Genomic DNA, 25,022 nt, shown 5'->3' with positions numbered 1-25,022 from the left:
CCCCTACTTCAACAAGGACGGGGTTAATATTCCACACTGTTTGTGGTACCGAAAACCGGACGGTTCGGTGAGACCCATTTTAAATTTGAAGTCCTTGAACACATACATAAAAAAATTCAAGTTCAAGATGGAATCGCTCAGGGCGGTTATTGCAAGCCTGGAGGAGGGGGATTACATGGTATCCCTGGACATCAAGGATGCTTACCTACATGTCCCCATTTACCATCCTCACCAGGAGTACCTCAGATTTGTGGTACAGGATTGCCATTACCAATTCCAAACACTGCCGTTTGGACTGTCCACGGCACCGAGGGTCTTTACCAAGGTAATGGCAGAAATGATGATACTCCTTCGAAAAAAGGGAGTTTTTAATTATCCCGTACTTGGACGATCTCCTTATAAAGGCGAGGTCCATGGAGCAGTTGTTGGTCGGAGTAGCACTATCTCGAGAAGTGCTACAACAGCACGGATGGATTCTATACATTCCAAAGTCACAGCTGGTTCCTACCACACGCCTGCTGTTCCTGGGGATGGTTCTGGACACAGAACAGAAAAAAGTGTTTCTCCCGCAGGAGAAAGCCAAGGAGCTGTCATCTCTAGTCAGAGACCTCCTGAAACCAAAACAGGTATTGGTGCATCACTGCACACGAGTCCTGGGAAAAATGGTAGCTTCTTACGAAGCAAAATTCCATTCGGCAGGTTCCATGCAAGAACCTTTCAGTGGGACCTCTTGGACAAGTGGTCGGAATCGCATCTTCAGATGCATCGGCTGATACCCTGGTCCTTGGAGACAGGGTTATCTCTACTGTGGTGGCTGCAGAGTGCTCATCTTCAAGAGGGCCGCAGATTCGGCATACAGGACTGGGTCCTGGGAACCACGGATGCCAGCCTTCGAGGCTGGGGGGCAGTCACACAGGGAAGAAATTTCCAAGGACTTTGGTCAAGTCAGGAGTCGTCCCTACACATAAATATTCTGGAACTGAGGGCCATTTACAATGCCCTAAGTCTGGCAGGGCCTCTGCTTCAAAACCAGCCGGTACTGATCCAATCAGACAACATCACGGCAGTCGCCCATGTAAACCGACAGGGCGGCACAAGAAGCAGGATGGCGATGGCAGAAGCCACAAGGATTCTCAGATGGGCGGAAAATCACGTCTTAGCACTGTCAGCAGTGTTCATTCCGGGAGCGGACAACTGGGAAGCAGACTTCCTCAGCAGACACGACCGACACCCGGGAGAGTGGGGACTTCATCCAGAAGTCTTCCAACTGTTGGTAAACCGTTGGGAAAGGCCACAGGTGGACATGATGGCGTCCCGCCTAAACAAAAAACTAGATATTGCGCCAGGTCAAGGGACCCTCAGGCAATAGCTGTGGACGCTCTAGTGACACCGTGGGTGTACCAGTCGGTTTATGTATTCCCTCCTCTGCCTCTCATACCAAAGGTACTGAGAATAATAAGAAAACGAGGAGTAAGAACGATACTCGTGGTTCCGGATGGGCCAAGAAGAGCTTGGTACCCAGAACTTCAAGAAATAATATCAGAGGACCCATGGCCTCTACCGCTCAGACAGGACCTGCTACAGCAGGGTCCCTGTCTGTTCCAAGACTTACCGCGGCTGCGTTGGAAGGCATGGCGGTTGAATTCCGGATCCTAAAGCAAAAGGGCATTCCGGAGGAAGTCATTCCTACGCTGATAAAAGCCAGGAAAGAAGTAACCGCAAACCATTATCACCGTATTTGGCGAAAATATGTTGCGTGGTGTGAGGCCAGGAAGGCCCCAACAGAGGAATTTCAGCTGGGTCGTTTTCTGCACTTCCTACAGTCAGGAGTGACTATGGGCCTAAATTTGGGTTCCATTAAGGTCCAGATTTCGGCTCTGTCGATTTTCTTCCAGAAAGAACTGGCTTCACTGCCTGGAGTTCAGACATTTGTAAAGGGAGTGTTACATATTCAGCCCCTTTTTTGTGCCTTCTGTGGCACCTTGGGATCTCAACGTGGTGTTGAGTTTCTTAAAATCACATTGGTTTGAGCCACTTAAAACTGTGGATTTGAAATATCTCACGTGGAAAGTGGTCATGTTATTGGCCTTGGCTTTGGCCAGGCGTGTGTCAGAATTGGCGGCTTTGTCATGTAAAAGCCCTTATCTGATTTTCCATATGGATAGGGCAGAATTGAGGACTCGTCCCCAGCTTCTCCCTAAGGTGGTATCAGCTTTTCACTTGAACCAACCTATTGTAGTGCCTGCGGCTACTAGGGACTTGGAAGATTCCAAGTTACTGGACATAGTCAGGGCCTTAAAAATTTATATTTCCAGGACGGCTGGAGTCAGGAAAACTGACTCGTTTTTTTATCCTGTAGGCACCCAACAAAATAGGTGCTCCTGCTTCTAAGCAGACTATTGCTCGCTGAATTTGTAGCACAATTCAGCTGGAGCATTCTGCGGCTGGATTGCCGCATCCTAAATCAGTAAAATCCCATTCTACGAGGAAAGTGGGCTCATCTTGGGCGGCTGCCCGAGGGGTCTCGGCTTTACAACTTTGCCGAGCTGCAACTTGGTCAGGGGCAAACACGTTTGCTAAATTCTACAAATTTGATACCCTGGCTGAGGAGGACCTTGAGTTCTCTCATTCGGTGCTGCAGAGTCATCCGCACTCTCCCGCCCGTTTGGGAGCTTTGGTATAATCCCCATGGTCCTTACGGAGTTCCCAGCATCCACTAGGACGTCAGAGAAAATAAGATTTTACTCACCGGTAAATCTATTTCTCGTAGTCCGTAGTGGATGCTGGGCGCCCATCCCAAGTGCGGATTGTCTGCAATACTTGTATATAGTTATTGCCTAACTAAAGGGTTATTGTTGAGCCATCTGTTGAGAGGCTCAGTTATATTTCATACTGTTAACTGGGTATAGTATCACGAGTTATACGGTGTGTTTGGTGTGGCTGGTATGAGTCTTACCCGGGATTCAAAATCCTTCCTTATTGTGTCAGCTCTTCCGGGCACAGTATCCTAACTGAGGTCTGGAGGAGGGGCATAGAGGGAGGAGCCAGTGCACACCAGATAGTACCTAATCTTTCTTTTAGAGTGCCCAGTCTCCTGCGGAGCCCGTCTATTCCCCATGGTCCTTACGGAGTTCCCAGCATCCACTACGGACTACGAGAAATAGATTTACCGGTGAGTAAAATCTTATTATCTCTATATACATACATATATACCTTCCAATGCACCTATACACACATATCTATATATACACACACACACACACACACACACACACACACACACACACACACATATATATACACACACACACACACACACACACACACATATACATCCAATACGTATACAGATTTTTTGTCAGGAACAGCACGGTCCCTAGTGACGTTAATATTCTAATGTGTATGAACAGGTACTGAATGGCAATTTTTGAGGATCTGATCAGGAAACATTATGGTCGAGCTAAGAAAGATTATTCAAGTCGATCTCAGGGAGTAGTAACTGGGCAAAAATAAGAATTTACTTACCGATAATTCTATTTCTCGTAGTCCGTAGTGGATGCTGGGAACTCCGTAAGGACCATGGGGAATAGCGGCTCCGCAGGAGACAGGGCACATCTAAAGAAAGCTCCTCCCCCCATGACCCTCCTCCAAGCCTCAGTTAGGATACTGTGCCCGGACGAGCGTACACAATAAGGAAGGATTTTGAATCCCGGGTAAGACTCATACCAGCCACACCAATCACACTGTACAACTTGTGATCTGAACCCAGTTAACAGCATGATAATAGAGAAGCCTCTCGAAAAGATGGCTCACTACAACAATAACCCGAATTTTTTGGTAACAATAATTATGTACCAGTATTGCAGACAATCCGCACTTGGGATGGGCGCCCAGCATCCACTACGGACTACGAGAAATAGAATTATCGGTAAGTAAATTCTTATTTTCTCTGACGTCCTAGTGGATGCTGGGAACTCCGTAAGGACCATGGGGATTATACCAAAGCTCCCAAACGGGCGGGAGAGTGCGGATGACTCTGCAGCCCCCAATGAGAGAACTCCCGGTCCTCCTCAGCCAGGGTATCAAATTTGTAGAATTTTACAAACGTATTTGCTCCTGACCAAGTAACTGCTCGGCAAAGTTGTAAAGCCGAGACCCCTCGGGCAGCTGCCCAAGATGAGCCCACCTTCCTTGTGGAGTGGGCATTTACAGATTTTTGGCTGTGGCAGGCCTGCCACAGAATGTGCAAGCTGAATTGTACTACAAATCCAACGAGCAATAGTCTGCTTAGAAGCAGGAGCACCCAGCTAGTTGGGTGCATAGAGGATAAACAGCGAGTCAGATTTCCTGACTCCAGCCGTCCTGGAAACATATATTTTCCGGGTCCTGACAACGTCTAGCAACTTGGAGTCCTCCAAGTCCCTAGTAGCCGCAGGCACCACAATAGGTTTGGTTCAGGTGAACGCTGAAACCACCTTAGGGAGAAACTGAGGACGAGTCCTCAATTCCGCCCTGTCCGAATGGAAAATCAGATAAGGGCTTTTACAGGATAAAGCCACCAATTCTGACACGCGCCTGGCCCAGGCCAGAGCCAACAGCATGACCACTTTTTCTGTGAGATATTTTAACTCCACAGATTTAAGTGTGTCAAACCAATGTGACTTTTGGAACCCAAAAACCACCTGGAGATCCCAAAAGTGCCACTAAAGGCACAAAAGGAGGCTGTATATGCAGTACCCCTTTAACAAATGTCTGAACTTCAGGGACTGAAGCTAGTTCTTTTTTTTGGAAGAAAATTGACAGAGCCGAAATTTGAACCTTAATGGACCCCAATTTCAGGCCCATAGATACTCCTGTTTGCAGGAAATGTAGGAATCGACCCAGTTGAATTTCCTCCGTCGAGCCTTACTGGCCTCGCACCACGCAACATATTTTCGCCAAATGCGGTGATAATGTTTTGCGGTTACATCCTTCCTGGCTTTGATCAGGATAGGGATGACTTCATCCGGAATGCCTCTTTCCTTCAGGATCCGGCGTCCAACCGCCATGCCGTCAACGCAGCCGCGGTAAGTTTTGGAACAGACAGGGTCCTTGCTGGAGCAGGTCCCTTCTTAGAGGTAGAGGCTACGGATCCTCCGTGAGCATCTCTTGAAGTTCCGGTTACCAATTCCTTCTTGGCCAATCCGGAGCCACTAATATAGTGCTTACTCCTCTCCATCTTATCAATCTCAGTACCTTGGGTATGAGAGGCAGAGGAGGGAACCCATACACTGATTGGTACACCCACGGTGTTACCAGAGCATCTACAGCTATTGCCTGAGGGTCCCTTGACGTGGCGCAATACCTGTCGAGTTTTTCCCAACGGTTTATAATCATGTGGAAGACTTCTGGGTGAAGTCCTTACTCTCCCGGGTGGAGGTCGTGCTGAGGAAAACTGCTTCCCAGTTGTCCACTCCCGGAATGAAAACTGCTGACAGTGCTATCACATGGTTTTTCGCCCCGCGAAGAATCCTTGCAGCTTCTGCCATTGCCCTCCTGCTTCTTGTGGCACCCTGTCTGTTTACGTGGGTGACTGCCGTAATGTTGTCCGACTGGATCAACACCGGCTGACCTTGAAGCAGAGGTCTTGCTAAGCTTAGAGCATTGTAAATGGCCCTTAGCTTCAGGACATTTATGTGAAGTGATGTCTCCAGGCTTGACCATAAGCCCTGGATATTCCTTCCCTGTGTGACTGCTCCCCAGTCTCGCAGGCTGGCATCCGTGGTCACCAGGACCCAGTCCCGCATGCCGAATCTGCGGCCCTCTAGAAGATGAGCACTCTGCAACCACCACAGGAGGGATACCCTTGTCCCTGGTGACAGGGTTATCCGCTGAAGCATCTGAAGATGCGACCCGGACCATTTGTCCAGTAGGTTCCACTGGAAAGTCTTGCGTGGAATCTGCCGAATGGGATTGCTTCGTAGGAAGCCACCATTTTTACCCAGAACCCTTGTGCATTGATGCACTGAGACTTGGTTCGGTTTTAGGAGGTTCCTGACTAGCTCGGATAACTCCCTGGCTTCCTCCTCCGGGAGAAACACCTTCTTTCTGGACTGTGTCCAGGATCATCCCTAGGAACAGAAGACAAGTCGTCGGAACCAGCTGCGATTTTGGAATATTGAGAATCCAATCGTGCTGCCGCAACACTACCTGAGGTAGTGCTACACCGATCTCCAACTGTTCCCTGGATCTCACCCTTATCAGGGAATCGTCCAAGTAAAGGATAACTAAAATTCCCTTCCTTCGAAGGAATATCATCATTACGGTCATTACTTCAGTAAAGACCCGGGGTGCCGTGGACCATCCCTACGGCAGCGTCTGAACTGATAGTGACAGTTCTGTACCATAACCTGAGATACCCTTGGTGAGAAGGGTAAATTTTGACATGAAGGTAAGCATCCTTGATGTCCCGAGACATCATGTAGTCCCCTTCTTCCAGGTTTGCAATCACTGCTCTGAGTGACTCAATTTTGAATTTGAACCTCTGTATGTAAGTGTTCAAAGATTTTAGATTTTAGATTTTAAAATCGGTCTCACCGAGCCGTCTGGCTTCGGTACCACAATAGTGTGGAATAATACCCCGTTCCCTGTTGCAGGAGGGGTACCTTAATTATCACCTGCTGGGAATACAGCTTGTGAATGGCTTCCAAAACTGCCTCCCTGTCAGCGGGAGACGTCGGTAAAACAGACTTTTGGAAACGGCGAGGGGAATACGTCTCGAATTCCAATTTGTACCCCTGAAATATTACCTGAAGGATCCAGGGGTCTACTTGCGAGTGAGCCCACTGCGCACTGAAATTCATTGAGAACGGGCCCCCACCGTGCCTGAACTTGTAAAGCCCTAGCGTCATACTGAGAGCTTGGCAGAGGCGGAAAAGGGTTTCTGTTCCTGGGAACTGGCTGATCTCTGCAGCCATTTTCCTCTCCCTCTGTCACGAGCAGAAAAGAGGAACCCTTTTGTCCGCTTGCCAACCAGGACTGCGCCTAATAATACGGCGTCTTATTTTGAGAGGCGACCTGGGGTACATCCCTTTTTTTTTTTTTTTTAAGGCAATACTTCCAAATGCCGTTTGGAATCCGCATCACCTGACCACTTTACTGGTATAATTGGACAACGCACTTATACTTGATGCCAGTCGGCAAATATTCCGCTGTGCATCATGCATATATAGAAATGCATCTTTTAATTGCTCTATAGGCAATAATATACTGTCCTTATCTAGGATATCAAATTTCCAGTCAGGGAATCCGACCACGCCAACCCAGCACTGCACATCCAGGCTGAGGCGATTGGTGGTCGCAGTATAACACCAGTATGTGTGTAAAAACATTTTAGGATACCCTCCTGCTTTCTATCAGCAGGATCCCTAAGGGCGGCCATCTCCAGAGAGGGTAGAGCCCTTGTTCTTACAAGCGTGTGAGCGCCTTATCCCCCCTAGGGGGTGTTTCCCAACGCACCCTAACCTCTGGCGGGAAAAGGTATACTGCCAATAACTTTTTAGAATTTATCAATTGTTATCGGGGGGAAACCCACGTATCATCACACACCTCATTTTATTTCTCAGATTCAGGAAAACTACAGGAAGTTTTTCCTCACCAAACATAATACCCCTTTTTTTGGTGGTATTTATATTATCAGAAGAGTGTAAACTTTTTCCATTGCCTCAATCATGCAATGTGTGGCCCTATTGGAAATCACGGTTGTCTCTTCACCGTCGACACAGGAGTCAGTATCCGTGTCGGCGTCTGTATCTGAGGTAACGGGCGCTTTAGAGCCCCTGTATGAGACGTCTGGACATGCACAAGCTGAGTAGCCGGCTGTCTCATGTCAACCACTGTCTTTTATACAAAGCTGACACTGTCACGCAATTTCAACAGTACATCCACTCAGGTGTCGACCCCCCAGGGGGTGACAACACTATTACAGACACTCTACTCCGTCTCCTCATCATTTTTCTCCTCATACATGTCGACACAAACGTACCGACACACAGCACACACACAGGGAATGCTCTGATAGAGGACAGGACCCCACTAGCCCTTTGGGGAGACAGAGGGAGAGTTTGCCAGCACACACCAGAGCGCTATATATATACAGGGATAACCTTATATAAGTGTTTTTCCCTTTATAGCTGCTGTATTGTTTATACTGCGCCTAATTTGTGCCCCCCTCTCTTTTTTAACCCCTTTCTGTAGTGTAGTGACTGCAGGGGAGAGCCAGGGAGCTTCCCTCCAACTGAGCTGTGAGGGAAAATGGCGCCAGTGTGCTGAGGAGATAGGCTCCGCCCCTTTCTCTGCGTCCTTATCATCCGTTTTCTTGTATGTTTTGGCAGGGGTTAAATGCATCCATATAGCCCAGGAGTTATATGTGATGCATTTATTTTAGCCATAAAAGGTTTTCTATCGATTTATTGCGTCTCAGGGCGCTGCCCCCCCAGCGCCCTGCACCCTCAGTGACCGGAGTGTGAAGTGTGCTGAGAGCAATGGCGCACAGCTGCGGTGCTGTGCGCCTACCTTTATCTGAAGACAGGAAAGTCTTCTGCCGCCGATTTTTCCGGACCTCTTCGCTCTTCTGGCTCTGTAAGGGGGCCGGCGGCGCGGCTCCGGTGACCCATCCAGGCTGAACCTGTGATCGTCCCTCTGGAGCTAATGTCCAGTAGCCTAAGAAGCCCAATCCACTCTGCACGCAGGTGAGTTCGCTTCTTCTCCCCTTAGTCCCTCGATGCAGTGAGCCTGTTGCCAGCAGGTCTCACTGAAAATAATAAACCTAAACTAAAACTTTCACAAAGAGCTCAGGAGAGCCCCTAGTGTGCACCCTTCTCGTCGGGCACAGAAAATCTAACTGAGGCTTGGAGGAGGGTCATGGGGGGAGGAAACAGTGCACACCAGGTGATCCTAAAGCTTTCTTTAGATGTGCCCTGTCTCCTGCGGAGCCGCTATTCCCCATGGTCCTTACGGAGTTCCCAGCATCCACTAGGACGTCAGAGAAATAACATTTTTCCGACCTTGAGGGGTCTGAGAGAAATCTATTCTACGAATATGACTCCCTCCATAATATTATCACGTCTGTGATCGTGCCACAGACCTATATAATCTTACTATACATACATATTACACATAGGTATAGATCTATCTGATATGCATCACATTATCATGTTCCATATCCACCCAGTCAGATATTGTTGGTGCCGACAGGGACACCCCCCTCGTCTATGTCTCCCATATAGTTTTCTTCTGGGAAAAATATACCTCTACTGATATGTTGACATATTTACATGTAGCAAGTTCCATTAGGAGTCGACAGCACCGACATAGTCATTCCCTTTGAGACAGAGCCCTCAGCCTCAGATATGCCAACACGTGTGTACCAAACACCCACCGACATTACACTGGCTATAAGGGATAGACCCCAGTACAATCTGTCATGGAAACACAGGAGTTTACCAGCTCATTTCCCCCAGCGCCCATGATATAGTGTTTTTGTTTCACTTTATATTACACCAAACCACTGTGCCCCCCCCCCCCTCGTTTTCCACTCTGATCTATGCAGCAGTGTTCAGGAAGGACCAGCGTCTCTGTGAGGAGAAAATGGCGCTGTAAAGAGCTGTGATGGCTAAGCCACGCCCCCTCACCGGCGCGCTTCAGTCCCGCTCAAAACCACATATTTATACTGGTGGGGGTCTATTTTTAGTGCCTAGGCACTTTAAATATACATATTTGCCAGTGTAAAACCTCAGTGTTCATGCTGCCCAGGGCGCCCGCCATGCGCCCTGCCAGTGCCGCTGTGTGTGTGGGAGCATGGCGCGCAGCACGACTGCTACGCGGTACCTCAACACTGAAGTCTTCTGCCGTCACTGAAGTCTTCTGATCTTTGTATACTCACCCGGCTTCTGTCTTCTGGCTCTGCAAGGAGGTGACGGCGCGGCTCTGGGAACGAGCAGCTAGGCGTACCAAGTGATCGAACCCTCTGGAGCTAATGGTGTCCAGTAGCCTAAGAAGCAGAGCCCTTAACTCAGAAGAAGTAGGTCTGACTTCTCTCCCCTCAGTCCCTCGATGCAGGGAGCCTGTAGCCAGCAGGTCTCTCTGAAAATAATAAACCTAACATAAAGTCTTTTCAGAGAAACTCAGTAGAGCTCCCCTGTGTGTGACCAGTCTCGCTGGGCACAGAATCTAAACTGGAGTCTGGAGGAGGGGCATAGAGGGAGGAGCCAGTTCACACCCAATCAAAGTCTTTAAGTGTGCCTATGTCTCCTGCGGATCCCGTCTATACCCCATGGTTCTTAAAGCATCCCCAGCATCCTCTAGGACGTATGAGAAAAGTGATTGCATCCCATTTTTGTACAGTATTTGGAAAGGTGACTCCAGCTACACCACACAAAACTACTACTTCAGCTTTATGTGGAATATCTGAAAATAAATCTCATCCCAAATGATTACATACCCAAGTCCCAGCATTCAGGTAGTCCGGTGGGTACCCCACGTTGGTGCCTTCCTGACACCAAATGACTCCCTCCTTCGGTGGTCTGTATGCTTCCTGTATAACATTACCTGGTTGGCAGGAGCGGGAATAGCTCTGCGTTGCCTGATGCCCCTATTAGCCCCCTGACCATCAGAGAACATTTAGGGACTAAATGTAATAGGGCGCGATTTCGGAAAACGTGCGATTTTTACTGCAAATCCGCACGTTTTCCGAAAATCGCACTTGAGGTCACCCACTATTGTGGGTGACCTCAATTAACCTCACAGTTATCCGCGGAGCGCAATTTTCCCACAATTGACTAAAATGGAGGACAGCGATCCTCCATTATAGCCTATGCGCTCTGCCTGATTGACAGTCCAGGAGCGGTCAGCTAATCAGGAGAGCGCTATGACATGGCACTCCCTGATTGGCTGCTGGGTCCTCTAGTGACATGAGTCACAGGGGGATCCCGGCATTCGGGGGAAAGGGGTAAAACATGGATCCCCTTTAGTTGCGCGGACTGGGATTTTTGCGTTTTGTTTTTTTTAACCCCTGGATGCCTACTTGGACCATAGAGGACCGACCTACACAGGATTCTTGGTGAGTAACATAGAAACATAGAATTTGACGGCAGATAAGAACCACTTGGCCCATCTAGTCTGCCCCTTTTTTATTTTATCCTTTAGGCAATCTCAACCCTTTTTTAACCTTAATTCTTTGTAAGGATATTCATATGCCTGTCCCAAGCATGTTTAAATTGCCCTACAGTCTTAGCCTCTACCACCTCTGATGGGAGGCTATTCCACTTATCCACTACCCTTTCTGTGAAGTAATTTTTCCTTAAATTTCTTTTTACAGGTACCCCATGGATTCTACTTGGACAAGGGGACTGAGGTGCTGCGTGGGACACAAGGTAAGTATGTGTAAGTGAGTGTAAATAAACTTTTACTTTCATAGACAGTGTGTGTGTCTTGTCTTTTTTGGAGTATTTCTTTTGTTGTGGAACTACAGGTACCAGCGGACCCGTTAATTCCCCTCCTGCTGGTACTTGTGGTTCTCCAAGTACCATTATGCGGGGGAGACTTGCTGGGACTTGTAGTTCCACAGCAAAAGACAATATTTATTTTAACACTTTCACGGTTATCAGCCCTCCATCCACAGCCCTCAGATGAAGGGCACAGCCCCGATCTTGATCCCTGGCCCTTTGTCGCCTGGTGGGGGGGACCCCTTTATTTTAGGAGTCCTCACTCCCCCAGGGAACCCCGGCCATGGGTGACTAGTTGGGGGGAGTGATGCTTTGGCTGCAGGAACTATATAAAAGTGTCCCCCGGCTGCAGCATCACCTCCCTGGCTAGTGGAGCCGGTGCTGGTTCCAAAAATATGGGGGACCCCTACTTCTTTTGTCCCCCCTATTTTAGGAGTCAGGACCGGTCCAAGAGCCCGCTGCTGGTTGTTGAAATACGGAAAACCCCAAGTTAATTTCCCTCCCATATTTTTGCAACCAGGACCGGCTCTAAGAGCCCGGGGCTGGTTATACTTTTTGGGGGGGGGGGACCTGGAAGTTTTTTTTTTTTTTTACATTTTCTTTACTTTCACAGACAGAAGCATGCACGGATCTCACTGATCTGTGCATGCTTCTGACTAAGGGCGGGATAATGTACTAAGCCTTGAAAAGTGATAATTTCACTATGATAAAGAACCAGCCAATCAGCTCCTGTCATTTTTCAACCCAGCCTGTGACATGGCAGTTAAGACCTGATTGGCTGGTACTTTATCACAGTGAAATTATCACTTTTCTAAGCTTAGTACATCCCGCCCTCAGTAATAAAAATATGACCTAAAAATCGCATGTTTCTTTTACTAAAAATCGCCAATAATCGCATGTGAATTCCAAACACCCTATTACATTTGCGATTTTTAGTAAAAAAATCGCAAGTTACAAACGTGGGATTTTTTCAGACACCTAAAAAAATCCCACACTATTACATCTAGCTCCCTATCTTTGAATGATGGGGAGAATCTAGTCAGTCATTGTAGGGGTGGTGGCGTCGGCAGATCAAAGCCGCCTACTAGTACATATACTCTGAGGTGTAGAAGTATGAATGCCTTTTAAGAAAAGTCCCCTAAAAGGGATGATTCTGTCTGTCCACTTATTACACAGCAGAGCCCATCAGTCGTTGAGTCGTGTTTTTTGTTTTCATTTAAATAAGCGGTTTCCTAACGGGAGAGTCACTATCGGCACACAATCACTCACCTTGCTTAGGCAGCACCTCCCGAAACATAGACTTCACTTCTGGCATTGTGGAGACCTACAAACACAAAGCAGACTTATTGGAGGAAGGGTGTTTCCCCAAAAGGCTTTCTAAGAGGGATGTCAAATATATAGTACAATACTGCGAGCGAATACAGCAGGGTAATTCCATGGTAACAAACGTTACATTTTGAAATATATTTCATGTGAAATATATTTTTTGGAGCATGTGTTTTGAATATTTTGTGCAAAGTAAATGTTGTTTGTGTGGTACATGATGGTGGTCATGCCGAGTTGATCGCTCGCTAGCAGTTTTTAGCAGCCGTGCAAACGCTATGCCGCCTCCCACTGGGAGTGTATTTTAGGTTAGCAGAAGTGCGAACGAAAGGATCGCAGAGCGGCTACTTTTTGTGCAGTTTTAGAGTAGCTCCAGACCTACTCAGCGCTTGTGATCACTTCAGACTGTTCAGTTCCGGATTTGACGTCACAAACACGCCCTGCGTTCACCCAGCCACGCCTGCGTTTTTCCTGGCACGCCTGCGTTTTTTCGAACACTCCCTGAAAACGGTCAGTTGACACCCAGAAACGCCCACTTCATGTCAATCACTTTGCGGCCACCAGTGCGACTGAAATGCTTCGCTAGACCTTGTGTGAAACTACATCTTTCTTTGTACTTTAACGTTGCGCGTGCGCATTGCGCCACGTACGCATGCGCAGAAGTGTCGTTTTTTTACCTCATCGCTGCACAGCGAACGAATGCAGCTAGCGATCAACTCGGAATGACCACCGATATGCTTTAATTTTGATGCAAAGCTTGTCATAAAAACTGGTAACAAATGTTACATAAAAAGACCATTTTCATGGAATGACCCAGCACACTGTTGTCACAGAACATTTACACCCTGTAAGAGCAGCCAGTGCTGTGGACATTCGTGTCACTGGAGATGACGTATGTTAGGAACGATAATCACAAAACTGCACATACACAGCCCAGAAAAATTGGATCCACCAGCGCAGATGAGCGTTGCTCCGACATACAGAGTGGGCGTCGCAGAGCTTGTGAAGCCCATTGCATGGTAGTGCACAAGGGGAATGCTTAAACTCTCATTTGCATATTTTCGCACTTAACAATCCGTGAGAACTCGCAGCAGTTATTACAATGTCAACCCGAGTTACGAGTCTAAAAGGGACAAGGAAAAATAACTTGGGTCGAGTAAGTACCAGGGTTGGACATGGGATCGACTCAGGTTGTGCTGAATAAAACCGGTTTGGCTGCCTGCAGTAGCGCTTGGATAGGACATAATCTGCTCATATACAGCCCACCACCTTCCTCTGCACACTTACAGCACACCCACCTCCTCTGCACACTTACAGCACATCCCCCTCCTCTGCACACTTACAGTCCCCCCTCTCCTCTGCACACTTACAGTCCCCCTCCTCTGCTCATATACAGCCCCCCCCCCCATTCCTCTGCACAATTACAGCACCCCCCCCTCCTCTGCACACTTACAGTCCCCACTCTCCTCTGCACACTTACAGTCCCCACTCTCCTCTGCACACTTACAGCCTCCACTCTCCTCTGCACACTTACAGCCTCCACTCCTCTGCACACTTACAGTCCCCCCTCTTCTGCACACTTACAGTCTCCCCTCCTCTGCACACTTACAGTCTCCCCACCTCTGTACACTTATAGTCCCCCCTCCTCTGCTCATATACAGCCCACCCCCTTCCTCTGCACAATTACAGCACACCCCCCTCCTCTGCACACTTACAGTCCCCATCCTCTGCACACTTACAGTCCCCACTCTCCTCTGCACACTTACAGTCTCCCTTCTCTGTACACTAACAGTCCCCCCCCCTCTGCACACTTGCAGTCTGTTTCTGCACATTTACAGTCCCCCCCTCCTCTGCACACTTACAGTCTCTCTCCTCCTCTGCAAACTCACAGTCCCCTCTCCTCTGCAAACTTACAGTCCCCCCTCCTCTGCACACTTGCAGTCTGCCTCTGCACACTTACAGTCCCCGCTGCTCTGCACACTTACAGCCCCCCCCCCTCCTCTGCACACTTGCAGTCTTCCTCTTCCTCTGCACATTTACAGTCCCCCTCCTCTGCACACTTACAGGTGGTCATTCCGAGTTGTTCGCTCGCTAGCTGTTTTTAGCAGCTGTGCAAACGCTATGCCGCCTCCTACTGGGAGTGTATTTTAGCTTAGCAGAAGTGCGAACGAAAGGATCGCAGAGCGGCGGCAAAGTTTTTTTGTGCAGTTTTAGAGTATCTCAATACCTACTCAGCGCTTGCGATGACTTCAGACTGTTCCGTTCCTGTTTTGAAGTCACAAACACGCCCTGCCACGCCTGCGTTTTTCCTGGCACGCCGGCGTTTTTTCGAACACTCCCTAAAAAACGGTCAATTGACACCCAGAAACGCCCACTTCATGTCAATCAGTCTGCGGCCAGCGGTGCGACAGAAATGCTTCGCTAGACCTTGTGTGAAACTACATTGTTCGCTGTAATAGTACGTCGCGTGTGTGCATTGCACAGCATACGCAAGTGCAGAAGTGACATATTTTTGCCTCATCGCTGCACAGCGAACGAATGCAGCTAGTGATCAACTCGGAATGACCACCACAGTCTCCATCCTCCTCTGCACACTTACAGTGCCCCCTCCTCTGCACACTTACAGTGCCCCCTCCTCTGCACACTTACAGCGCCCCCTCCTCTGCACACTTACAGCGCCCCCTCCTCTGCACACTTACAGCGCCCCCTCCTCTGCACACTTTCAGCGCCCCCTCCTCTGCACACTTACAGCGCCCCCTCCTCTGCACACTTACAGCGCCCCCTCTGCACACTTACAGCCCCCCCGCTTCTCTACACACTTACAGTCCCCCCCTCCCCTGCGCACTTACAGTCCCCCCTCCTCTGCACACTTACAGTCCCCCTCCTCTGCACACTTACAGTCTCCTCTGTACACTTACAGTCCCCCCTCCTCTGTACACTTACAGTCCCCCCTCCTCTGCACACTTACAATCCCCCCCTCCTCTGCACACTTACAATCCCCCCTCCTCTGCACACTTACAATCCCCCCCTCCTCTGCACACTTAGTCTCCACCTCCTCTGCACACTTGCAGTCCCCCCTCCTCTGCACACTTACAGTCCCCCCTCCTCTGTACACTTACAGTCCCCCCTCCTCTGCACACTTACAATCCCCCCCTCCTCTGCACACTTACAATCCCCCCTCCTCTGCACACTTACAATCCCCCCCTCCTCTGCACACTTAGTCTCCACCTCCTCTGCACACTTGCAGTCCCCCCTCCTCTGCACACTTACAGTCCCCTCCTCTGCACACTTACAGTCCCCCCTCCTCTGCACACTTACAGTCCCCCCTCCTCTGCACACTTACAGTCCCCCCTCCCCTGCACACTTACAGTCCCCCCTCCCCTGCACACTTACAGTCCCCCCTCCCCTGCACACTTACAGTCCCCTCCTCCTCTGCACACTTACAATCCCTCTCCTCTGCACACTTACAGTTTCCCTCCTCTGCACACTTACAGTCCCCCCTCCTCTGCACACTTACAGCCTTTCCCCTCCTTGCCCTTACAGTCACCCCTCCTCTGCACACTTACAGCCCCCCTCCTCTGCACACTTACAAACCCCCTCCTCTGCACACTTACAAACCCCCTCCTCTGCACACTTACAATCCCCCTCCTCTGCACACTTACAAACCCCCTCCTCTGCACACTTACAAACCCCCTCCTCTGCACACTTACAGTCCCCCCTCCTCTGCACACTTACAGTCCCCCCTCCTCTACACACTTACAGTCTCCCCTCCTCTACACTTACAGCGCCCTTCCTCTGCACACTTACAGTCTCCCCGCCTCTGCACACTTACAGTCCCCCCCCCTCCTCTGCACACTTACAGCCCCCCCTCCTCTGCACACTTACCGTCCCCCCTCCTCTGCACACTTACCGTCCCCCCTCCTCTGCACACTTACCGTCCCCCATCCTCTGCACACTTACCGTCCCCCATCCTCTGCACACTTACCGTCCCCCATCCTCTGCACTTTCAGCCTCCCCTCCTCTGCACACTTAGTCCCCCTCCTCTGCACACTTTCAGTCCCCCCTCCTCTGCACACTTACAGCCCCCCTCCTCTGCACACTTACAGTCCCCCTCCTCTGCACACTTACAGTCCCCCTCCTCTGCACACTTACAGTCCCCCTCCTCTGCACACTTACAGTCCCCCCTCCTCTGCACACTTACAGTCCCCCCTCCTCTGCACACTTACAGTCTCCCCTCCTCTGCACACTTACAGTCCCCCATACTCTGCACACTTTCAGCCTCCCCTCCTCTGCACACTTACAGTCTTCCCTCCTCTGCACACTTACAGTCTTCCCTCCTCTGCACACTTACAGTCCCCCTCCTCTGCACACTTACAGTCCCCCCCCTCCTCTGCACACTTACAGTCCCCCCCTCCTCTGTACACTTACAGTCTCCCGTCCTCTGCACACTTACAATCCCCCCTCCTCTGCACACTTACATTTCCCCCTCCTCTGCACACTTAGTTTCCCTCCTCCTCTGCACACTTACAGTCCCCCCTACTCTGCACATTTACAGTCCCCCCCTCCTCTGCGCACTTAGTCTCCATCCTCCTCTGCAACCTTGCAGTCCCCCTTCCTCTGCAAACTTACAGCCCCCCTCCTCTGCAAACTTACAGTCCCCCCTCCCCTGCACACTTACAGTCCCCTCCTCCTCTGCACACTTACAGCCTTCCTCCTCCTCTGCACACTTACAGCCTTCCCCCTCCTCTGCACACTTAGTCTCCCTCCACTGCACACTTACAGTCCCCCTCCTCTGCACACTTACAGTCCCCCTCCTCTGCACACTTACAGTCCCCCTCCTCTGCACACTTACAGTCCCCCTCCTCTGCACACTTACAGTCCCCCTCCTCTGCACACTTACAGTCCCCCTCCTCTGCACACTTACAGTCCCCCTCCTCTGCACACTTACAGTCCCCCTCCTCTGCACACTTACAGTCCCCCCTCCTCTGCACACTTACAGTCTCCCCTCCTCTGCACACTTACAGTCTCCCCTCCTCTGCACACTTACAGTCTCCCCTCCTCTGCACACTTACAGTCTCCCCTCCTCTGCACACTTACAGTCTCCCGTCCTCTGCACACTTACAGTCCCCCATACTCTGCACACTTTCAGCCTCCCCTCCTCTGCACACTTACAGTCTTCCCTCCTCTGCACACTTACAGTCTTCCCTCCTCTGCACACTTACAGCCCCCCCTCCTCTGCACACTTACAGTCCCCCATCCTCTGCACACTTTCAGCCTCCCCTCCTCTGCACACTTACACCCCCCCTCCTCTGCACACTTACAGTCTCCACTCCTCTGCACACTTACAGTCCCCTTCCTCTGCACACTTACAGTCTCCCCGCCTCTGCACACTTACAGTCCCCCCTCCTCTGCACACTTACAGTCCCCCATCCTCTGCACACTTTCAGCCTCCCCTCCTCTGCACACTTACACCCCCCCTCCTCTGCACACTTACAGTCTCCACTCCTCTGCACACTTACAGTCCCCTCCTCCTCTGCACACTTACAGTCTCCTCTGCACACTTACAGTCTCCTCTCCTCTGCACACTTACAGTCTCCTCTCCTCTGCACACTTACAGCCTTCCCCCTCCTCTGCCACTTACAGTCTCCTCTCCTCTGCACACTTACAGTCTCCTCTCCACACTTACAGCCCCCCTCCCCTGCCACTTACAGCCCCCCTCCTCTGCACACTTACAGTCTCCTCTCCTCTGCACACTTACAGCCCCCCCCTGCACACTTAATCCCCCTCCTCTGCACACTTACAGTCTCCCGTCCTCTGCACACTTACAGTCCCCCCCCCTCCTCTGCACACTTACAGCCCCCCCTCCTCTGCACACTTACCGTCCCCCCTCCTCTGCACACTTACCGTCCCCCCTCCTCTGCACACTTACCGTCCCCCATCCTCTGCACACTTACCGTCCCCCATCCTCTGCACACTTACCGTCCCCCATCCTCTGCACTTTCAGCCTCCCCTCCTCTGCACACTTAGTCCCCCTCCTCTGCACACTTTCAGTCCCCCCTCCTCTGCACACTTACAGCCCCCCTCCTCTGCACACTTACAGTCCCCCTCCTCTGCACACTTACAGTCCCCCTCCTCTGCACACTTACAGTCCCCCTCCTCTGCACACTTACAGTCCCCCCTCCTCTGCACACTTACAGTCCCCCCTCCTCTGCACACTTACAGTCTCCCCTCCTCTGCACACTTACAGTCCCCCATACTCTGCACACTTTCAGCCTCCCCTCCTCTGCACACTTACAGTCTTCCCTCCTCTGCACACTTACAGTCTTCCCTCCTCTGCACACTTACAGTCCCCCTCCTCTGCACACTTACAGTCCCCCCCCTCCTCTGCACACTTACAGTCCCCCCCTCCTCTGTACACTTACAGTCTCCCGTCCTCTGCACACTTACAATCCCCCCTCCTCTGCACACTTACATTTCCCCCTCCTCTGCACACTTAGTTTCCCTCCTCCTCTGCACACTTACAGTCCCCCCTACTCTGCACATTTACAGTCCCCCCCTCCTCTGCGCACTTAGTCTCCATCCTCCTCTGCAACCTTGCAGTCCCCCTTCCTCTGCAAACTTACAGCCCCCCTCCTCTGCAAACTTACAGTCCCCCCTCCCCTGCACACTTACAGTCCCCTCCTCCTCTGCACACTTACAGCCTTCCTCCTCCTCTGCACACTTACAGCCTTCCCCCTCCTCTGCACACTTAGTCTCCCTCCACTGCACACTTACAGTCCCCCTCCTCTGCACACTTACAGTCCCCCTCCTCTGCACACTTACAGTCCCCCTCCTCTGCACACTTACAGTCCCCCTCCTCTGCACACTTACAGTCCCCCTCCTCTGCACACTTACAGTCCCCCCTCCTCTGCACACTTACAGTCCCCCTCCTCTGCACACTTACAGTCCCCCTCCTCTGCACACTTACAGTCCCCCTCCTCTGCACACTTACAGTCCCCCCTCCTCTGCACACTTACAGTCTCCCCTCCTCTGCACACTTACAGTCTCCCCTCCTCTGCACACTTACAGTCTCCCCTCCTCTGCACACTTACAGTCCCCCATACTCTGCACACTTTCAGCCTCCCCTCCTCTGCACACTTACAGTCTTCCCTCCTCTGCACACTTACAGTCTTCCCTCCTCTGCACACTTACAGCCCCCCCTCCTCTGCACACTTACAGTCCCCCATCCTCTGCACACTTTCAGCCTCCCCTCCTCTGCACACTTACACCCCCCCTCCTCTGCACACTTACAGTCTCCACTCCTCTGCACACTTACAGTCCCCTTCCTCTGCACACTTACAGTCTCCCCGCCTCTGCACACTTACAGTCCCCCCTCCTCTGCACACTTACAGTCCCCCATCCTCTGCACACTTTCAGCCTCCCCTCCTCTGCACACTTACACCCCCCCTCCTCTGCACACTTACAGTCTCCACTCCTCTGCACACTTACAGTCCCCTCCTCCTCTGCACACTTACAGTCTCCTCTCCTCTCCTCTGCACACTTACAGTCTCCTCTCCTCTGCACACTTACAGTCTCCTCTCCTCTGCACACTTACAGCCTTCCCCCTCCTCTGCCACTTACAGTCTCCTCTCCTCTGCACACTTACAGTCTCCTCTCCACACTTACAGCCCCCCTCCCCTGCCACTTACAGCCCCCCTCCTCTGCACACTTACAGCCCCCCTCCTCTGCACACTTACAGTCTCCTCTCCTCTGCACACTTACAGCCCCCCCCTGCACACTTAATCCCCCTCCTCTGCACACTTACAGGCCTCTCCAGCAGATGCTCACAGAATCCAGTCCTCTGTTACTAGGCAACAACACAGCTTACCACGTGGGTACGTACAATCCCCGCACGGCATGCCGGGACGTGTAGTGCTGTTACTCCACAGCAGTGACAGGGAATGTCAGTCCGCAGGCGGCGGCATATACACCCGTTACCTCACAACGGCTGCCCGGGGCACAGAGCTCCATCTCCTGCCCGGCAGCGGCAGCGGCAGCCGCACACTGCGCCCACAGAGACACTGTCATCCTGTCAGGTATCAATAAAGCTTGTTGTAAACAACAAGAGGGACGTCAGTCATAACATCACGTGGCGGCAGAAGGGGCGTGTCGTCGCAGCAGTTGGATCACGTGCAGCAGAGGGCATGCGGCGTGTTGACGTCATGCGTGGAAACGCTGTGGAGGAGGCGGAGCGGCGGCGGCGGAGGAGGCGGCGGTGGAGGATGGCGGCGGAGAGCAGAGCGGGGAGACGGGAGGAGGAATAACATCAGCACGGTGCGTGGGGCCTGCGCGTGTCTGTGTGTGCGGAGTGTCCTGTCCACGGGTGGGTGTGGGAGCCTCCAGCAGCTGCATCACCCCCGGGGCCGTCACTTCCCGAGTCTGGGCCGGAGCCTCCATCCCCCAGTGTGTGACAGGAGTATACACTTCTCTCATCCCCTGTGTGTAACAGGAGTATACACTGCTCCCATCCCCTGTGTGTGTGACAGGAGTATACACTGCTCCCATCCCCTGTGTGTGTGACAGGAGTATACACTGCTCCCATCCCCTGTGTGTGTGAGTGACAGGAGTATACACTGCTCTCATCTCTTGTGTGTGTGACAGGAGTATACACTGCTCTCATCCCCTGTGTGTGTGTGTGTGACAGGAGTATACACTGCTCTCATCCCCTGTGTGTGTGTGTGTGACAGGAGTATACACTGCTCTCATCCCCTGTGTGTGTGTGTGTGACACAGGAGTATACACTGCTCTCATCCCCTGTGTGTGTGTGTGACACACAGGAGTATACACTGCTCTCATCCCCTGTGTGTGTGTGTGACAGGAGTATACACTGCTCTCATCCCCTGTGTGTGTGTGACAGGAGTATACACTGCACTCATCCCCTGTGTGTATGTGTGTGACAGGAGTATACACTGCACTCATCCCCTGTGTGTGTGTGTGACAGGAGTATACACTGCTCTCATCCCCTGTGTGTGTGTGTGTGTGTGACAGGAGTATACGCTGCTCTCATCCCCTGTGTGTATGTGTGTGACAGGAGTATACACTGCACTCATCCCCTGTGTGTGTGTGTGACAGGAGTATACACTGCTCTCATCCCCTGTGTGTGTGTGTGTGTGTGACAGGAGTATACGCTGCTCTCATCCCCTGTGTGTATGTGTGTGACAGGAGTATACACTGCTCTCATCCCCTGTGTGTGTGTGTGACAGGAGTATACACTGCTCTCATCCCCTGTGTGTGTGTGTGTGTGTGTGTGACAGGAGTATACGCTGCTCTCATCCCCTGTGTGTATGTGTGTGACAGGAGTATACACTGCACTCATCCCCTGTGTGTGTGTGTGACAGGAGTATACACTGCTCTCATCCCCTGTGTGTGTGTGTGTGTGACAGGAGTATACACTGCTCTCATCCCCTGTGTGTGTGTGTGTGACAGGAGTATACACTGCTCTCATCCCCTGTGTGTGTGTGACAGGAGTATACACTGCTCTCATCCCCTGTGTGTGTGACAGGAGTATACGCTGCTCTCATCCCGTGTGTGTGTGACAGGAGTATACACTGCTCTCATCCCCTGTGTGTATGTGTGTGACAGGAGTATACACTGCACTCATCCCCTGTGTGTGTGTGTGTGTGACAGGAGTATACACTGCTCTCATCCCCTGTGTGTGTGTGTGTGACAGGAGTATACACTGCTCCCATCCCCTGTGTGTATGTGTGTGACAGGAGTATACACTGCACTCATCCCCTGTGTGTGTGACAGGAGTATACACTGCACTCATCCCCTGTGTGTGTGTGTGTGTGTGTGACAGGAGTATACACTGCTCTCATCCCCTGTGTGTGTGTGTGTGACAGGAGTATACACCGCTCTCATCCCCTGTGTGTGTGTGTGTGTGTGTGACAGGAGTATACACTGCTCTCATCCCCTGTGTGTGTGTGTGTGTGACAGGAGTATACACTGCTCTCATCCCCTGTGTGTGTGTGTGTGTGTGTGTGTGTGTGACAGGAGTATACACTGCTCTCATCCCCTGTGTGTATGTGTGACAGGAGTATACACTACTCTCATCCCCTGTGTGTGTGTGACAGGAGTATACACTGCTCTCATCCCCTGTGTGTGTGTGTGACAGGAGTATACACTGCTCTCATCCCCTCTGTGTGTGTGTGTGAGAGAGAGACAGGAGTATACACTGCTCTCATCCCCTGTGTGTGTGTGACAAGAGTATACACTGCTCTCATCCCGTGTGTGTGTGTGACAGAAGTATACACTGCTCTCATCCCGTGTGTGTGTGACAGAAGTATACACTGCTCCCATCCCGTGTGTGTGACCGGAGTATACACTGCTCTCGTCCCGTGTGTGTGTGATACAGGAGTATACACTGCTCTCATCCCCTGTGTGTGTGTGTGACAGGAGTATACACTGCTCTCATCCCCTGTGTGTGTGTGTGACAGGAGTATACACTGCTCTCATCCCGTGTGTGTGTGTGTGACAGGAGTATACACTGCTCTCATCCCCTGTGTGTGTGTGTGACAGGAGTATACACTGCTCTCATCCCCTGTGTGTGATACAGGAGTATACACTGCTCTCATCCCCTCTGTGTATGTGTGTGACAGGAGTATACACTGCTCTCATCCCCTGTGTGTGTGTGTGACAGGAGTATACACTGCTCTCATCCCCTGTGTGTGTGTGTGACAGGAGTATACACTGCTCTCACCCCCTGTGTGTGATACAGGAGTATACACTGCTCTCATCCCCTCTGTGTATGTGTGTGACAGGAGTATACACTGCTCTCATCCCCTGTGTGTGTGTGTGTGTGTGTGTGTGTGAAAGGAGTATACACTGCTCTCATCCCCTGTGTGTGTGTGTGACAGGAGTATACACTGCTCTCATCCCCTCTGTGTATGTGTGTGACAGGAGTATACACTCCTCTCATCCCCTGTGTGTGTGTGTGTGTGACAGGAGTATACACTGCTCTCATCCCCTGTGTGTGTGTGAGACAGGAGTATACACTGCTCTCATCCAGTGTGTGTGTGTGTGTGTGTGTGAGACAGGAGTATACACTGCTCTCATCCCCTGTGTGTGTGTGACAGGAGTATACACTGCTCTCATCCCCTGTGTGTGTGTGACAGGAGTATACACTGCTCCCATCCCCTGTGTGTGTGTGAGACAGGAGTATACACTGCTCTCATCCCCTGTGTGTGTGTGAGACAGGAGTATACACTGCTCTCATCCAGTGTGTGTGTGTGTGAGACAGGAGTATACACTGCTCTCATTCCGCGTTTGACAGGAGTATACACTGCTCTCATCCCTTGTGTGTGTGTGAGACAGGAGTATACACTGCTCTCATCCCCTGTGTGTGTGTGTGACAGGAGTATACACTGCTCTCATCCCCTGTGTGTGTGTGTGACAGGAGTATACACTGCTCTCATCCCCTGTGTGTGTGTGTGACAGGAGTATACACTGCTCTCATCCCCTGTGTGTGTGTGTGACAGGAGTATACACTGCTCTCATCCCCTCTGTGTGTGTGACAGGAGTATACACTGCTCTCATCCCCTCTGTGTGTGTGACAGGAGTATACACTGCTCTCATCCCCTCTGTGTGTGTGACAGGAGTATACACTGCTCTCATCCCCTCTGTGTGTGTGACAGGAGTATACACTGCTCCTATACCCTGTGTGTGTGTGTGTGACAGGAGTATACACTGCTCCTATACCCTGTGTGTGTGTGTGACAGGACTATACACTGCTCCTATACCCTGTGTGTGTGTGTGTGACAGGAGTATACACTGCTCTCATCCCCTCTGTGTGTGTGTGACAGGAGTATACACTGCTCTCATCCCCTCTGTATGTGACAGGAGTATACACTGCTCTCATCCCCTGTGTGTGTGTGTGTGTGTGTGTGTGACAGGAGTATACACTGCTCTCATCCCCTGTGTGTGTGTGACAGGATTATACACTGCTCTTATCCCCTGTGTGTGTGTGTGACAGGAGTATACACTGCTCTCATCCCCTGTGTGTGTGTGTGTGACAGGAGTATACACTGCTCTCATCCCCTGTGTGTGTGACAGGAGTATACACTGCTCTCATCCCCTCTGTGTGTGTGTGACAGGATTATACACTGCTCTTATCCCCTGTGTGTGTGTGACAGGAGTATACACTGCTCTCATCCCCTGTGTGTGTGTGACAGGAGTATA

The 25,022-nt window shown here is 51.1% G+C and overlaps 2 protein-coding genes across 3 annotated transcripts in view; one reads left to right on the top strand and one right to left on the bottom strand.

The window, feature by feature from the left end:
• The window catches only part of BBIP1 (BBSome interacting protein 1), a 30,748-nt gene extending 9,800 nt beyond the window's left edge, over positions 1-20,948 (bottom strand). Inside the window, exons 1-2 of the mRNA XM_063962630.1 lie at positions 20,784-20,948; positions 12,753-12,807 (exon numbers count right to left, since the gene is read on the bottom strand). Coding sequence (XP_063818700.1) covers positions 12,753-12,807; positions 20,784-20,873 — 145 coding nt within the window. The 5' untranslated portion in view covers positions 20,874-20,948. The remainder of the gene's footprint in view (positions 1-12,752; positions 12,808-20,783) is intronic.
• The window catches only part of SHOC2 (SHOC2 leucine rich repeat scaffold protein), a 102,623-nt gene continuing 98,336 nt past the window's right edge, over positions 20,736-25,022 (top strand). Inside the window, exon 1 of one of the 2 annotated variants that reach the window (XM_063962629.1) lies at positions 20,736-20,881. The gene's annotated coding sequence lies outside the window, so the exon portion shown is untranslated. Of the gene's footprint in view, positions 20,882-21,021; positions 21,120-25,022 lie in introns of those variants that run through there. The other variant, XM_063962628.1, reaches the window with a different exon arrangement.

Source organism: Pseudophryne corroboree, chromosome 3, assembly GCF_028390025.1.
Source record: "Pseudophryne corroboree isolate aPseCor3 chromosome 3, aPseCor3.hap2, whole genome shotgun sequence".
NCBI lineage: Eukaryota > Metazoa > Chordata > Amphibia > Anura > Myobatrachidae > Pseudophryne > Pseudophryne corroboree.
The sequence above is the reverse complement of the archived record's forward strand: the minus strand, read 5'-3'. Positions and strand labels throughout refer to the sequence as shown.